At 40.4% G+C, this 15,634-nt stretch overlaps 1 protein-coding gene across 1 annotated transcript; it reads left to right on the plus strand.

Annotated features, from left to right (window-relative positions):
* The first annotated feature begins 2,823 nt into the window (after positions 1–2,823).
* Positions 2,824–15,136, plus strand: calb2a (calbindin 2a). The gene is made up of 11 exons (XM_039016835.1): positions 2,824–2,917; positions 5,915–5,991; positions 7,053–7,142; positions 7,437–7,517; positions 8,617–8,673; positions 9,272–9,349; positions 11,947–12,002; positions 12,119–12,158; positions 12,350–12,403; positions 14,819–14,890; positions 15,020–15,136. Exons 1-11 carry the CDS (start codon positions 2,824–2,826, stop codon positions 15,134–15,136), a joined length of 816 nt encoding a protein of 271 aa, XP_038872763.1.
* Positions 15,137–15,634: the final 498 nt, after the last annotated feature.

Genomic DNA, 15,634 nt, shown 5'->3' on the forward strand with positions numbered 1-15,634 from the left:
AGGACTAGAAAGCCTTTGCTATTGTTTTAAGGTCAACGCTGTATTCCTACTCTGCATGGTGACAACTTCCATCTCAGAATGCTGATCTATTTGTCCCTGTCTTGCCAATAAATGTGAAGTGAGACTATTGATTGCATGGTGAAAAGACCTGCGGTGGAAATAGACTGAGACATCTCTGCTGAATAAAGGCTTTGTTCCCAAACCGCCCTGTCAGCATTGGATATGAAGGAGGATGGAACTGTGCCAAGATTCAGGTGACAACTGTTCAGATTTTATTGGCTGACTGTCTGTTGCAGATCATATTAGCTGACCGCTAATTTCAGATTATGTTAGCTGACTTTCCATAAAAAAAGTTGTATGAGTTATTGAGCACTTTATGACATCCAAAAGATGTCTGTTGCACTGGTCAGTGTCAGAACACAGAGCCAGTCTCAGAGCCAGTGTAGTCCCAACCTGCAGTATGTCATGAGGAGACAAGGGGAAGTGTGACACTGTCAGGTTGTGGATACAATGATTTACAAGACATATTTCCTCAATAACTGAGCGAATTTACAATTTTCAGTTCTAGCCAGAGGATTATATTGAGACGGTGTGCTCTAATTTCTGAGCTTCCTACAGATAAGGCATTCATCATTGTTACATTATTGACCATTGAAACTCCATCTGAATCTCCAAGGAGAGTTGAGCATGACTAAGAAGATTGTATAAACCAATAGAGAAATGCTAAACCAGAAATATCATTACCCTTGACATGTCCAAACAAAACAAGTACACTATATGTACAAAAGTATGTGGACACCCCTTCAAATGAGTTTCAGCCATACCCGTTGCTGACAAGTGTATAAAATTGAGCACACAGCCATGCAATCTCCATAGACATGCACTGGCAATAGAATGGCCTTACTGAAGAGCTCAGTGACTTTCAACGTGGCACCATCATAGGATGCCCCCTTTTTAACGAGTCAGTTCGTCAGAGCTGCCCCGGTCAACTGTAAGTGCTGTTATTGTGAAGTGGAAACGTCTAGGAGCAACAACGGCTCAGTCGTGAAGTGGTAGGCCACTCAAGCTCACAGAATGTGACCGCCGAGTGTCGAAGCGCATAGTGCATAAAAATCGTCTGTCCTCGTTTGCAACACTAACTACCGAGTTCCAAACTGCCTCTGGAAGCAACGTCAGCACACAAATTGTTAATCGGGGAGCTTCATGAAATGAGTTTCCATGGCCGAGCAGCTGCACAAAAGCCTAAGATCACCATGCGCAATGCCAAGCGTCGGCTGGAGTGGTGTAAAGCTTGCCGCTGTTGGATTCTGGAGCAGTGGAAACACGGTCTCTGGAGTGATGAATCGGGCTAGGCCTCTTAGTTCCAGTGAAGGGAAATCTTAACGCTACAGCATACAACGACATTCTGGATGATTCTGTGCTTCCAACTTTGTGGCAACATTTTGGGGAAGGCCCTTTCCTGTTTCAGGATGGCAATGCCCCCGTGCACAAAGCGAGCTCCATACAGAAATGGTTTGATTGAGATCGGTGTGGAAAAACTTGACTGGCCTGCACAGAGCCCTAACCTCAACCCCATCTAACACCTTTGGAATGAATTGGAAAGTCAACTGCGATCCAGGCCTAATTGTCCAACTTCAGTGCCCAACCTCGCTAATGCTCTTGTGGCTGAATGGAAGCAAGTCCCTGCAGCAATGTTCCAACATCTAGTGGAAAGCCCTCCCAGAAGAGTGGAGGCTGTTATAGCAGCAAAGATGGGACCAACTCCATATTAATGCCCATCATTTTGGAATGAGATGTTCGACGACCAGGTGTCCACATACTTTTGGTCATGTAGTGTATGTTATAAGTTGCATGGAAAATTCATTTTTATAATTGTAATGTTGGTTTGATGTTCTGGTCCTCAAAGAATGCAGCCTAATCACAGATTCCTCTAGGGCTGTGTAAAATGTGATTAGAGTGTGGATTTCTAATGAATCTGGCGTTGGTTGAATCATTTCACTGAAGCCTGAGTAATTGGCATTAATTAAAGCTGAGTGAGTTGTGCATGCAGCAGCTCCATGCAGTGCAGTGGCTGTGCAGCAGCAGGACTACAGTAATTACTGCTGTGCGTCCTCAGTCCCAGGGCACAGGCACGACTCCTCCCTGGGCTCTGGTTCTCCTTACTGAGCTAGTCTCAATGCATGAACGCCAAAGGATAATTAACCCAAGCCTTTGGGAAGTTCCTTGGAGACCAGTGTCTCTTACTGTGATTGTAAACACATTTAAGAGGTGTCCATGTAGTCCATTGAACACACTTAAACACAGTAAGGATTAACACTTTATCCAATGCCAATCCATCCCCATCTTCTACATGAATGCAAATTGACAGTGAAAATAAAGGAAGGAAATGACACCGGCAGTTTTTTGCTCATGGAGCTAGACAATTCCTGCGCATCTCATTGTGATTTACATAATTCAAGCCACATAGCCTAGAAATCTGGTTCTTGATGGCAGAGCTCAAACCTGAACAGCAACAGACGGTTCAGTCCATTGAAGTGCTTTGGCTGCATTCCGACTATTGAACGTCCCTCTCCGCATGGAACAGTGAGTCCCTGTGCCTTGCGCGATTCCTCGCATCAGTAGGCGAACGCAGACGAATGGAGGTGTGAGGGCGTTGAACTCGGTGTCACTGCGCCACCTGCGTGGTTACATGGGAACTGCAGTCTCTGCTTTGGTTTAAAAGCTCTGACAACACGCAGGGGGGTTACAGTGTGGATTGTGGTCCTACAGATAAAAAGTTCGCAGGGGATATTCTAGCGCACAGGAGGAAAAGTCGTTGAGAACATGGCAAACAAACCACAGCAGCCTCCTCACCTTCATCTGGCGGAATTGAGCGCCACCCAGTTCATCGACATCTGGAACCATTTCGATACGGACGGTTAGTACCGGAGCACAAAGTTATCCAAAATGTTACCTTGCATTTTACGCAGCACTTTTTTGAACGAGGCATTGTTTCAAATGCAGACACAAATGTAAGCTAACATGTCGAATAGACTAGGTTACATATACTCTATCACAGATTTTAGTTTACAAGTTAAACATATCATAGGCGTACCTTCAATACTTTTCGTTTTATCATAACTGAAATTCACTTTTGGCCATGATGGAAAAAGCGTGGGCTATAAACTGCTGGATGCTTAGAATTTTGATTGGACAAGACAATAAGTGTTTGACAAAAAATGCTGGATAAGCATTCTAGTGCATTTCCTTTCTTGGCAGTTAGAAAAGCAACTGGATAATTCCTGGTGTTACTGTTGAGGTTTCTGTTCGATCTAATGAAAAAAAAAAATAATAATAATTGTGTGCACTAAATAATGTATCTTTAGAAAGGTTCGAATAGGCTACCTGTGTATTAATTGATCCATTTAATATTTAATTTAAAAAGGTTGGTTGTATGGATGCATGACTTTTATTCAGTTACTAGAAGAACCCATTCAGATACAACTAATACATCAGTATTACAACGTAGATCAGTCTATCGATCAAAAGGCATCAGAAGTCTAGGTTATACCTCAGTGCACGGTGAGCTAAAGGAGGGATGGCCGTGTGGCACACTGTCGTCCATAGAAAACGTATATGTAACCTTACCACACAATAAGTGTCATTTTTGTATAGGCCTATCAAAAAATTAGGCTTTACTAACTTGACTGAATTCTTAAATATTGTAATAATATTATTCCACTGTATTGTTTTATAAAGCACGATTAAACAAAATAAACACATCTTGATTATGTCAGGACAGACTCAAGAGTTTCCATAGGCATCATAACTGATGGTTGGAATCCTGCTTTAAAAAGGTGCGTCTAAAATGTAAGGAGGGAGTTTGTCAATCAAATTCCAGTATTATATGAATGTAATTCACTATACATATGAAACCCCAACTCAGAGGAGACAGACAACTATCTACTTTCAGTAGCCTATTACATGCTATAAAATTACGAGTTCTCGGCTCAATTCGAGCGAACGAGCCCACGCCCCTCCACGCGCATTGTCCTTGGGCATCCTCTAGGCATAATTGGTTTCCCCTATTGATAGTGTTACTGCACATTCCGTCCCGGCCATTTGTTGAAGCGGAATGATAATACTCTAGGCGCGAAGAGTCTCTCGGATTACAGTACTAGTTCCCTCTGGGTGTTTAGTTCTCTGAGCACAATTAGAGATTGGTGCTGTTGGTCCACCCATTAGGGCCTATACTGCGCTGTCTCTGTGGATTAAGCATTTTCTGCAAAGAAAACATGACATAGGGATGTGAACATGGTACACAGTGAATTGCTGCTCTTGTGCAAATAGGCTAGGCCAGAACATCAGATCATGGGATTGGCCTACCAATTTTGCCGCTGACCATGGTGCTGAAATGATTAGACGAATCAACGATGTTGATGAACATTTTGATATAGAGAACACACAGAGAGATACCTGACTAATGTCTGTCTGATATTGACATTTCAGTAATGCATACTTTATGATGCAGTTATAATGCATTGAAAGACTTTGCATGATCATGTTGTTGGCCCTTGATAATGTTTTCTAGTATTGTAGCTTTTCCCTGTCTTGTGGGGAATAGGTTATCAATCAGCTGGTATTTGTTTTAACAGTTCATACATTTGTTATTTGCAATTCTCCAATGAAATAGAAAAAAAGTAAATGAGTAGATAATTGAAAAACAATTGGAGACTGCAGTACATAGGCTACTGTGGGCTAGTGTATATGTCACATCATCATACACAGCATACTCTGCAGTATACATGCACACCTCCAGCTTGTTTTTGATTTATTAACACATATACAAAGTTCATACAAAGTTCATAGACAACGAACATATAAAACCACTGGATCATATTGGTCATACTAACATGTAATGATAAACTAAATCATATGTAAAGCTATTATACAAACCTATATGTTAATACAATAAAGAGATAATAAAATAAAATTGCATCATGATGATTTTGCTAAAATTACATCCGCTCTACATAGAGCAAGTTATGTTTTCTGTGTAATCAAACGCAAATGTGCTTTGCTCATAATGATATGTACTTGTTCGTCTGGTAAATATCAAACTGAGTGCTTCCCCAGAGACTTCCGGTACTCAGGTTTGTGCAAATGTCACTAGGATCCACAGGCAAATTAATACATAGGCAATTGAAAGACATTTCAATCGTGAAGCTGATAGGAAAGGCATTGTGGGTATTTGTCAAAAGCCACTATAATAATCATCTCACTAGTCTCCCTCGATTTAGCAACATTAAGATTAAAGCTCTAGCGTTTCCTTCACCATTATTTATAGACATCCAAATAATCCTGGCAAGGGTGCAACTAGGCACATTTATTTGAAGTTGGGATTCCTGTTGGGATTCCATCGATTTCTTACACTGTCATGCCAGGCAGAAATTTCCCCATTGTCTTTTCAAATAACTGGACTTAAAAGGCCTTGGAGGCCTCAATTAGAGGGAGAGAGAGAGAAAGAGAGAGTAGCAGTGCATTTCAAGACTGGGAGACCCCTTCAAGGGATTTAATTAAGCAGGTTCCAACGTTTGAGTGCAAGCTATCTCACAAATCACGTCAGCCAGAGCCAGCCTCGCAGCGTGCTAACCATCTGGACAACAAATTAGTTAGTTATTATGTCAGTCATTGAGCCAGTCATCCAATCAGCCAGCAAGCAAGCCAGACAAACTTAGTTCTGGAGTATTACTGTAAAACAGGGAAGCATTGGCCTAATTTGCTGTCAAATTTGTACAATCTCACTTCTCAAGAGTCACACATTCACAGTGGTACTACTATGCATTACATGGGGATCTTTGATGCTTCACAGTCACTGCCTGTATGATAGATAGTCTTGGGCTGATTTGTCAAATCCCTGTTTCCTCTGCTGCAGGCAATGGCTACATTGAGGGCAAGGAACTGGAGAACTTCTTCAGGGAGTTGGAGATTGCACGGAGAGGGGCCGGAGTGGTAAGGGAATGATCCCTGGGCCTTGACTAAAGGCTCAATTCAATCAAACATGTCATAGCAATGTTTATACAGTATCTATGTTTACATACATCTCTGATGGGTCTATGTGGAATTTTTCACAGTACTGAATCCAATACCATTTTGTAACATTATTTCCATTGGGGTATAATGATGTATGCTACAGCAGATATACTGTAATGCTGGATTGACTGACCACTTTCAATGCAAGTGTCATGCTCTGGTCATTAAATACAACAGTAAATATGTTTTGGGTTTTATTAGGTGAAACCAAAGGAGTACAACCTCATGCAAACACATATTGGACATAGTAATTGGTGTAACGTGAGTTTCCTTTAACAGGCTAACAGGCAAAGGTACAAAGTAATTCTACCACCAACTTTCCAAATTTGACTGACAATAGTAAAGGTAGTATTTTGTTTGTTCTTTAATCCAACAGTCATATGTTGGCGTTTTCTCACTAATGAAGGTTGTGGCCTATTCTGGTAGGTGGTTCATTGAGTTCCGGAATAAGCCCTATAGATATGAACTCATGTCTCTAAGCTGTCCAGTCAATCTAGGACTGGCAGTAATTAAAATGCGACTGATTTGTCCAATCAAGAGCTAATTAATTATTTAAGCAACATCAAAACAACACATTTCTCCAGAGAGTTCTCCCACAGATGGAAGATATCCTCTTTCTTGGGAGGAGTCAGTGCAATAATCTTTGTGTCACCACATCTCGTGTGTGTAGAACACAGGAATCAGAGAGCATCAGTAATCATGTTACATATCATCTCCCTGTAGCTGCATAAAGTCTGTGACTAGAAGATGATGAGCCCTTTAGCTGGGGAGAAGAGGCTTGTCTGTTTTAGAGAGACAATCTCTCTGTCTGCCCAGTGTAACAACCACTAACATAAAAAACGAGCTCTGTCACAACAATATGTGTGACCACAGTCCTATAACACGAGAGGACGGTTTGCGTAAAAAATTAACAACAGATCTTTACTGATGTTTGTGTCATGACAAACATATATTTGCGTGTATTTGTGCATGTCTTATAGGACCCATCAAACTCCACTTTCAGAGAGAAGATGAAGGAGTTTATGCAGAAGTTTGACAAGAACGCAGATGGGAGAATTGAGATGTCAGAGGTGAGCTGACATTTTTTCTATTTCAGATCAATGAGGATTTGATTATGCTAGTGAGAATTATTACCAATGATCTCAGACAGTTTGCATATCAATGCAGAAATAATCAGACACTGTTATGGTAGATGTGTTCTGAAACTGTTGATTGACTCGATGATCTATGCTTCATTCGAGTGATCTTCGTCGAAGAGATAAGATTCTATTATTAAACAGTATTTTTCACACAATCAAACACAGAGAAACAAAGGTTATCTTTTTTTCCCCCTAATTAATTTCTCTCTTTCTCTCCTTCTCCAGCTGGCTCAGATTTTGCCCACGGAGGAGAACTTCTTGCTTTGCTTCAGAGAGTTTGTTGGATCCAGTTCTGAGTTCATGGCGGTGAGTGGTGAAAATAGATGGTTTGAGGGATAATTTAGTTTGAGTAAGAATGTGAAGACTCGTACAGGCTGTTTATAATGTGTGTTGGTGGGATTGGAAATACAGAGATACTGTAATAAGGTAGAATTTTTTTTAAACAATTAGACAAAGCAATTAAAACACATAACAATCTACATTTTGGAATCATTGCCTATCCCAAATCATACCCAAATCATATTAGGGAATTGCACTGCAAGTAATACATCATTTGAGAGAAAAGTCTCTAAAAAAATGTATCCTACTCACAGGTTATTTTTCTCTGTCATGTGTGTCCTCTGCCAAGAGAAAAACCACAATCACTCACTGGTAAAGGAGATTACATTTCAGAGACACTTGACAGCTCTGTCAGATTAGTTCTCATACAGTGCAAATGGAGAGAGTTTGATTATCAGTGATACCAGGAGGGACCATCCAGTCACCCACTGCACTCCTATTATGTCAAGGGCAGGAAGAATTACATGAGAAAGAGAAAATTAGGCTTTTTAATCACCCGGTGTGGTAGCGAAGACTTTTAAAGGGATTGAATGAGGAAGTACAAACTTCTATTTTCAGAATCATATATTATAGATGTGCGGCTGTAATTCTCAACAGACCTGGAGAGGGAGGGCATCTATCTTTGATAAGAGCCCTTTCTGGAAACAGGGACAGCTGCTAGATTAAAACATTAATTAAAATGCATTTCTCTCTCCTTGCCCTCTCACAATGTGTGGGAGATAGGATTTAGAAATCTGGAAAGTATAATGAAAACCCTAGTGTGATTACGGGAAGAAAAAACTAACAATTACCAGCCACATAAATTGGATATGATTTTTTTGTGCTGTTCCTCTCCTTTTGAAAGTGATCTCTGTCCCTCCAGAGAGTAATTCATGAATGTCACATGCAATCCCATTAATATAATCCAGTTTGATTGCTTTGGTGTTAAAGGACATTGGCTATGGGGGTGTTTGAGTGTGAGTGGAGGAAGGAGATGGCTCATTTACAAAGTGATGGGTACTACTGTGGGAGCAAGTGATTGGCTGTATGTCTATTTTTTAATTTTCTAATGTGTTTGCATATATAGGCTTGGCGACGATACGATACAGATCGCAGTGGGTACATTGAAGCTAATGAACTGAAGGTATGGTTCCTCACTTGTTAACCATCAATGTAAGACATGCTTACAGTATGTAAAAACTATGCTAGAGCTCCAACCAATGTCTCCTAACTCTTCTTGTCATTCGATATAAGATGGCAAGGAGATGCATTATTATACTTTACAATGTAAATGAAGGTTTAGAAACCAACACCCAAAAACTTGCAGGTATAGTTGTTGTGTTGATACAGTGAGGCAAATGGGGACGATGCAAATTTCTCTCGTCTCAACGGCTGTCAGACAAGGACACTATACAAATCCTGACTTGTAATACCATCCATTATGCGGTTGTCTGACACTGATTCATTTCTAAAGCTTTTCTGCTGTCTTATCTGCAGGGAACTGCAGGTGTTAATGTAACACAGGCTGGTAGTGGTAGATAGAATGGTCCTTTCTGTCAATGAAGGATCTGAGAATGTATGTGACACTTCCAACTCTGCGTAAGCCAATACTTATATGACTGACGAAAATCAATAACTGGGGCCTCAGCGCTAAAGTATAGACGAGCCAGACTCTCTAAGATCATAGGATTTCGTTGACCTATTAGGGGATTATAGTTTACTCACCTTTCTCAACTCCACAGGGATTCCTCTCAGACCTGCTGAAGAAAGCCAACAGACACTACGATGACCAGAAGCTTCACGAGTACACACAGACAATAGTGAGTCTTTTCAGTCTAAATGAATCACTTCCTGTACCATTCCCAAACCCTTATCCATAGCCGCGGGAAGAAGGGTTGCTGCACACCCTGAAAAATCAGAAAAAAGGAAATACAATACAAATGTAAAAGTATATATATGAATTGTTTTATTCACAAAAGTAGCGCACTGTGCCGTAACTAGTATTAGCAGACTAATATAGATGGCTGTAGCACAGGCACAAATCTTTTTCAGTATCTCTGCTTTGGCAAAAAAAGGTAGTTGTATAATTAAGAACAGTATCTTGCAGGATTCAATAGTTGGAATTATAAGAGTTGTTGCCCTGTCCCTTTTTCAGCGATTGTCATTCCAATGGAATCCAGAAATAATAAAACCCTGTCCTCAAACATTTACATCAAAGGTACAAAGTTATGGGCAAAGATACAAATCATTCACATCAAATTAAATATTTTTCTTGATGAAATAACATGGAAAACAACCACTTTTTGTGCAGTATTAATTTACCATCCTTACAAACCACTTAATGTAAATGTACATTACTGTATTGTACATAGGCTGGTCATCTAGGTTTGTACCTGTAGACTGAAGAAAAACAATCCACAATACAGTAATTGAGTACATTGAGACATCAAGTGGGTTTTGAAGATGTGGCTCAGTTAGTAGGGCATGGCGCTTGCAATGCTGCGGTTGTGGGTTCTATTCCCACAGGGGACTAGTGCAAAAAAGTATGACAATATATGCACTCACTGAAAAGGAATGAAAAGAACATTTCAGTTTTCACATAGAAATAAGTTGCATTAGCAAAGTATTCAAAGAAACTAGAAAACATATCAAGCAAGTATTTTTATAATTCACAAGTATTATCAGATTACCTGTTTTGTACAGATAATTATCAGACTCAAGTTACAAATGCTGGTAAACACTCAAATAAATGTAGTTCCATTTTTTTTCACAAAAGTAGTGCACTGGGCCATTACTAGTCCTGTATTAGTGGACCAATATAGACTTCTTCAGCCCGGGCAAAAAAAATGATCTGCATCTCCCCAGTCCCTGCACCTCCACCCCCAAACGACTTCCCTCGGCTACGCCTTCCTCACAGACCTATCTGAGAAATAACCAGCACCACCACATCCTGCACCAAAAAACTGTGAGGGGAATAACTACACTTCTGTGGCTGGCCTTTTAGAGTATATTGATCCACATGGACCACATCCTCGCATGTACACTACCGTTCAAAGGTTTGGGGTCACTTAGAAATGTCCTTGTTTTTGAAAGAAAAGCACATTTTTTGTCCATTAAATAACATCAAATTGATCAGAAATACAGTATAGACGTTGTTAATGTTGTAAATTACTATTGTAGCTGGAAACGGCTGATTTGTTATGTAATATCTACATAGGCGTACAGAGGTCTATTATCAGCAACCATCACTCCTGTGTTCCAATGGCACGTTGTGTTAGCTAATCCAAGTTTATCATTTTAAAAGGCTAATTGATCATTAGAAAACCCTTTTGCAATTATGTTAGCACAGCTGAAAACTGTTGTTCTGATTAAAGAAGCAATAAAACTGGCCTTTTGTAGACTAGTTGAGTATCTGGAGCATCAGCATTTGTGGGCTCGATTACAGGCTCAAAATGGCCAGAACAAAAAACTTTCTTCTGAAACTCGTCAGTCTATTCTTGTCCTGAGAAATTAAGGCTATTCCATGCGAGAAATTGCCAAGAAACTGAAGATCTTGTACAACGCTGTGTACTACTCCCTTCACAGAACAGAGCAAACTGGCACTAACCAGAATAGAAAGAGGAGTGGAAGGCCCCGGTGCACAACTGAGCAAGAGGACAAGTACATTAGAGTGTCTAGTTTGAGAAACAGATGGCTCACTAGTCCTCAACTGGCAGCTTCAATAAATAGTACCTGCAAAACACCAGTCTCAATGTCAACAGTGAAGAGGCAACTCCGGGATGCTGGCCTTCCTGCAGTTACGGGATTTGAACATTTAGTCCATAATGTTGCTTGATTGGTGGTTAGGATATTAGCTGGTCAAAATGAGGCCAAATGAAAAGTTGAAAACTGTATATATATATCCATGTGTTAGTGCAGGTTTTCAGTGACTTTATGTAAATCATGATTCTCATCTGCATTTCCTGCGGTGCAGGAAAATTGTCAGCAACAAAAGAGTGATCAAATGAAAATCCTACATCTGTAGTCATTGTCTGTAGGTATTGTATAATATACTTTATATGTGAACAAGGGAGCTACGTATCCCTTGTCCCATCATGCTGGTGGCTGCCATGTGGTTGGGAGTGGGACTCACGATGTCCTACGGGTTGTGTGTTCCAACAGCAGATGTTCAAACATCTGTTTGAACCTCAATGCCTAAAGCTTGACCTGAATTACTCTTGGGAGAAAACCAATCTGTATTGTTTAGTCTTAATGTTGAGTAGCAACTTCTATGTACAACGGATTGACAACAGAGTAGCATTCTAAATAAAAATAATACATGTTGTTGTCACAACTGGTGAAGCCCCCTTGCTTTAATGTCTCTATCTCTCCCTCCCTCCCTGTCTTTCTCTCTCTCTCTCTCGCTCTCTCTCTGTAGCTCAAGATGTTTGATCTAAACGGAGATGGGAAGCTGGGCCTGTCAGAAATGGCGAGGTGACTGTCAGCAACTGAGAAGAAATGTTTCTATTTCATGTGTGCCTTCAGCATCCGACACTCCTAACAAGTGTTTCATGGAAATGATTCTCTGTTCTCTGTTCTTCTCTTTTAAGGCTTCTCCCAGTTAAGGAAAATTTCTTACTGAAGTTCCAGGTGAGGAGTGTGCAAGAGGAACTGATAGTTCCTTCAAACAAATCCCTTTTCCACAGTAATTTTGGCAGAAAAAATACCAGCAATGTGATCATTTGATATTTCAGAACACAATCATTAACTTGCACAATCTAACTCAGTAACATCATGCTGCTCTGTTGTAATATGTTTTTATTTCAAAATGTGTTTTACAGGGTATCAAACTGACCTCTGAGCAGTTCAATGCTATCTTTGCATTCTACGACAAGGTACATTCAGATATGGGAATGGATATTGTAAAAGGGTACAGTTTGCTATATACTGTAGGCAGTGGCGATTTTAGCATGTAAATCTTGGTGGGGCAAACTCCCTGCCAAATATTTGTAGATGCACTACACAACACAACACTAAACAATACATTAATTGCACTGTAACGGTGACAAACGGTGCCCACAAACTGTTAGGGCCTACATAAAGCTGTCCCAACAGCAGAGCTTTCTTTTCAGCATCATGGAGTGAATCCTTACAACCGCTACACCTGGCTTTCAGCAGAGCCTTGTCTGGCAGCGAAACAGTTCATTCAGCCTCGTTTACTGCCTTTTTAAAAAACATTGGTGATATGGCTGCATATCTCCCTGGCATATTACATAATTTATGCAGCAGCATATAAGACATTTTTGGACTCATCTTGTTGTGTGCGGCTTCGTTGGCAAATTTTGTCATCAAAGAAAAAGATTTACAATTCCGAGTTGCATGACCATTCAAAACGTATTTTCCCAGTCTGACTTCCCAGTTGCAATGCTTGCGGTTAGCCACGGTCACCAATTCCTTCCAAACAACTCATTGTTGATTTCCAACTTGTTGTCTAATGTTTATGTCCAATGGCCGATGAGCACCAAATGATTTATCTATATTTTCTCTGCATTATTTCTCTTCATATGACAAGGATTGAAAGGATTTGCCAGTAGATTGTCCACTTGATTCATGATGATGACTGCTAGCTAAGATTTTGAAAGTATGATGTTGACATGATCAGTCCAATCAAAGCTACTGTAGATATAACCTGATTTGACATAAGTTCTGTGGCCAATGACCTTGAGCCTTCTTGGAAGGTCACTTGTAATAGAACTCTATGGTAGGACCCAAAGGGCTGACATTTTGGATGTCTACCCTTACTTAAGGACTGAAGCTAGGCATTTGCGCAATGTCCCCATGAGTGACAGAATACTGAGCCAATCACGGCGCAATGCTCCTTTTTTTCTGCTGGCCCGCTCCACTACCACAGAAAGCACTGAGCTAGGTTGAAACATCTGCATTTTGAAGCTGCCTTACTCAAGAAAACAAAAAAGGCTAAAAATGTGGGTCTCCACTGGCTGTAGGTACAGTATTTAACTTTCAATCAGGTTTGGTGGATGACTCTGAGTTGTTGTTATGACTGATTTCACTCTCTGCAAAGCAGTGGTCTTTCCGCTCATCCGGGTAGGTAAATAAGCTTGATTGGTACACCTGCTGTTCTTGTTTGAGTGTTGGTTGAACATGTATTCCATCATTTGTGGACAGGTGATGCCAGATTTCAGGATCAAACTGCTGTTGTGCAATGTAGTAATGTCTTAGGATAATAGCATTACATCTGGCTTGGCATGTAGTGGATAGGGAGCTGACTTCAAACAAGTAAAACACCGACTCGTATCGCTTGTGTGTTGTTGATACGCCTAGAATTGATTGTGATGTATTGACTATTTGATTTGGCCTAATTCAAAACCGGCACTGTATCTCAGCTAATTTCTTGTCGTCATTGCTTTGTAGGCTACATGTCAGTATTGTGATACATATTTCATTACATATACATTATTCTCTATTGAATTAAAGTATGTTGCTCCATTTTCCAAAAAGAGCATGCATTATTCTCTATTGAGGGTTACACGTACAACAGTTTCACAATATTGTACTAACAATCCATAAGACAACTATTAGCAGGGCTCCAAATAGCTCACAGACTCTCTGAGTGACAGGTTAGAGCCTGTGACTTAAGTTGAAAAAATATGCTGAAAGTTTTGGAATGTGGACTGAAATGAAAGTGATGATGGAGAGTAAAATTGAAATGCTTCAGCAGAGCAGAGGGCTTTCTGCGTGCCTATGTCTGGACTAGATGCTTGCTGAGAGGACTGGGGCAGACGCTCAATTATAAATGAAACGCAGTCCATGTACACATGATGTGTGTCAAATGCTAACATTTACGTGCATAATTATTTCAGCGTTTGTTTCAACCTCCACCCTGCAGCTGAATCACTGGCAGCTGCTGTCACTGCTATGGAATTATGGGTAAAAATAATGGAAAGAGCAGGTCAACTGAACACTAACATTGCTCACAGTGCCAAAATTAAAATGTGCATAGCTTTGAAAAATACAAAATGTTTGACAGCACGCAACCAAGACAGTGTGTTTCCCTGCCTTCTCAAAGAAACACCCTACCACTGTAACTTCAGTACCATGGCCCTTCCCCTCCACAATGTCTCCTTATACATTTAAAGCTTTTGCTCTAAAGCAGCCATATACAGTACATATTTTTTATTCATAAGTGAAATGTCAAGGGAAGTGTACTTTTTAAAACTTCAATTGAAAGTATGGAATTGAGAACAATTCTAATGCAGGTATATGATACATTTTACCCCTCTTTCTTACAGGATGGAAACGGCTACATTGATGAGCAGGAGCTCGATGCTCTGTTGCGTGACCTCTATGAAAAGAACAAAAAGGTGAGGTAATATGGAAGGTTTGAAGCTTAGCTCTCATTCCCACGTAACGCTGAATTTATCATTATAATGTGTCATTACAGAAGCACCTGTATAGTTAATGGTGTCTTGTCTTCTCTAATCTTCTCTCAGGAGGTGGACACCAAAAACCTGATTGACTACAAGAAGAGCATCATGGCCCTGTCGGACGGGGGGAAGTTGTACCGCTCCGAGCTGGAGATTGTGCTCTGCAGGGAGCCCATGCTGTGAACCCTGACAACCATCGCTGTCTGTTTTTTGACCTCCATGACCTTATCTGCCCATCCCCAGATCACACCCACCTCCAGCTGCTTGACGACTGTAACCTGGTGCATGTGCCGGTCACTCCCTTCATGAGTTTTGAATGAATGTGCAACTGAGAAGCACAAACCAGCTCTCCCTCATAACCCCTGTCCCCACTCGTCCCTGCAGACTGACCCAGCTCTTACGTTGCCCCTCAAATTCTACATTTAACAAAATGAATAAAGATGATAAAGGTACTTCTGATAATTATGATTGCAATGTGAACAGGAGAGGAATGAAAATGAATATAATACGATTATTTATTCTGAATGCTTGGTTTGACTTTTCTCCTCTCTTTTTTCTCTGTTTGATCTGATGTTTCATCGTTAAATTATTATCCTGTTACATTTAGATTTTTAATGTTGGGTTTTCTGGCTGATACTGTTATAATAAGGATATTATCGAAAGCATTAATTAAAGATATCT

The sequence above is a fragment of the Salvelinus namaycush genome, chromosome 21 (assembly GCF_016432855.1).
Source record: "Salvelinus namaycush isolate Seneca chromosome 21, SaNama_1.0, whole genome shotgun sequence".
Lineage (NCBI taxonomy): Eukaryota > Metazoa > Chordata > Actinopteri > Salmoniformes > Salmonidae > Salvelinus > Salvelinus namaycush.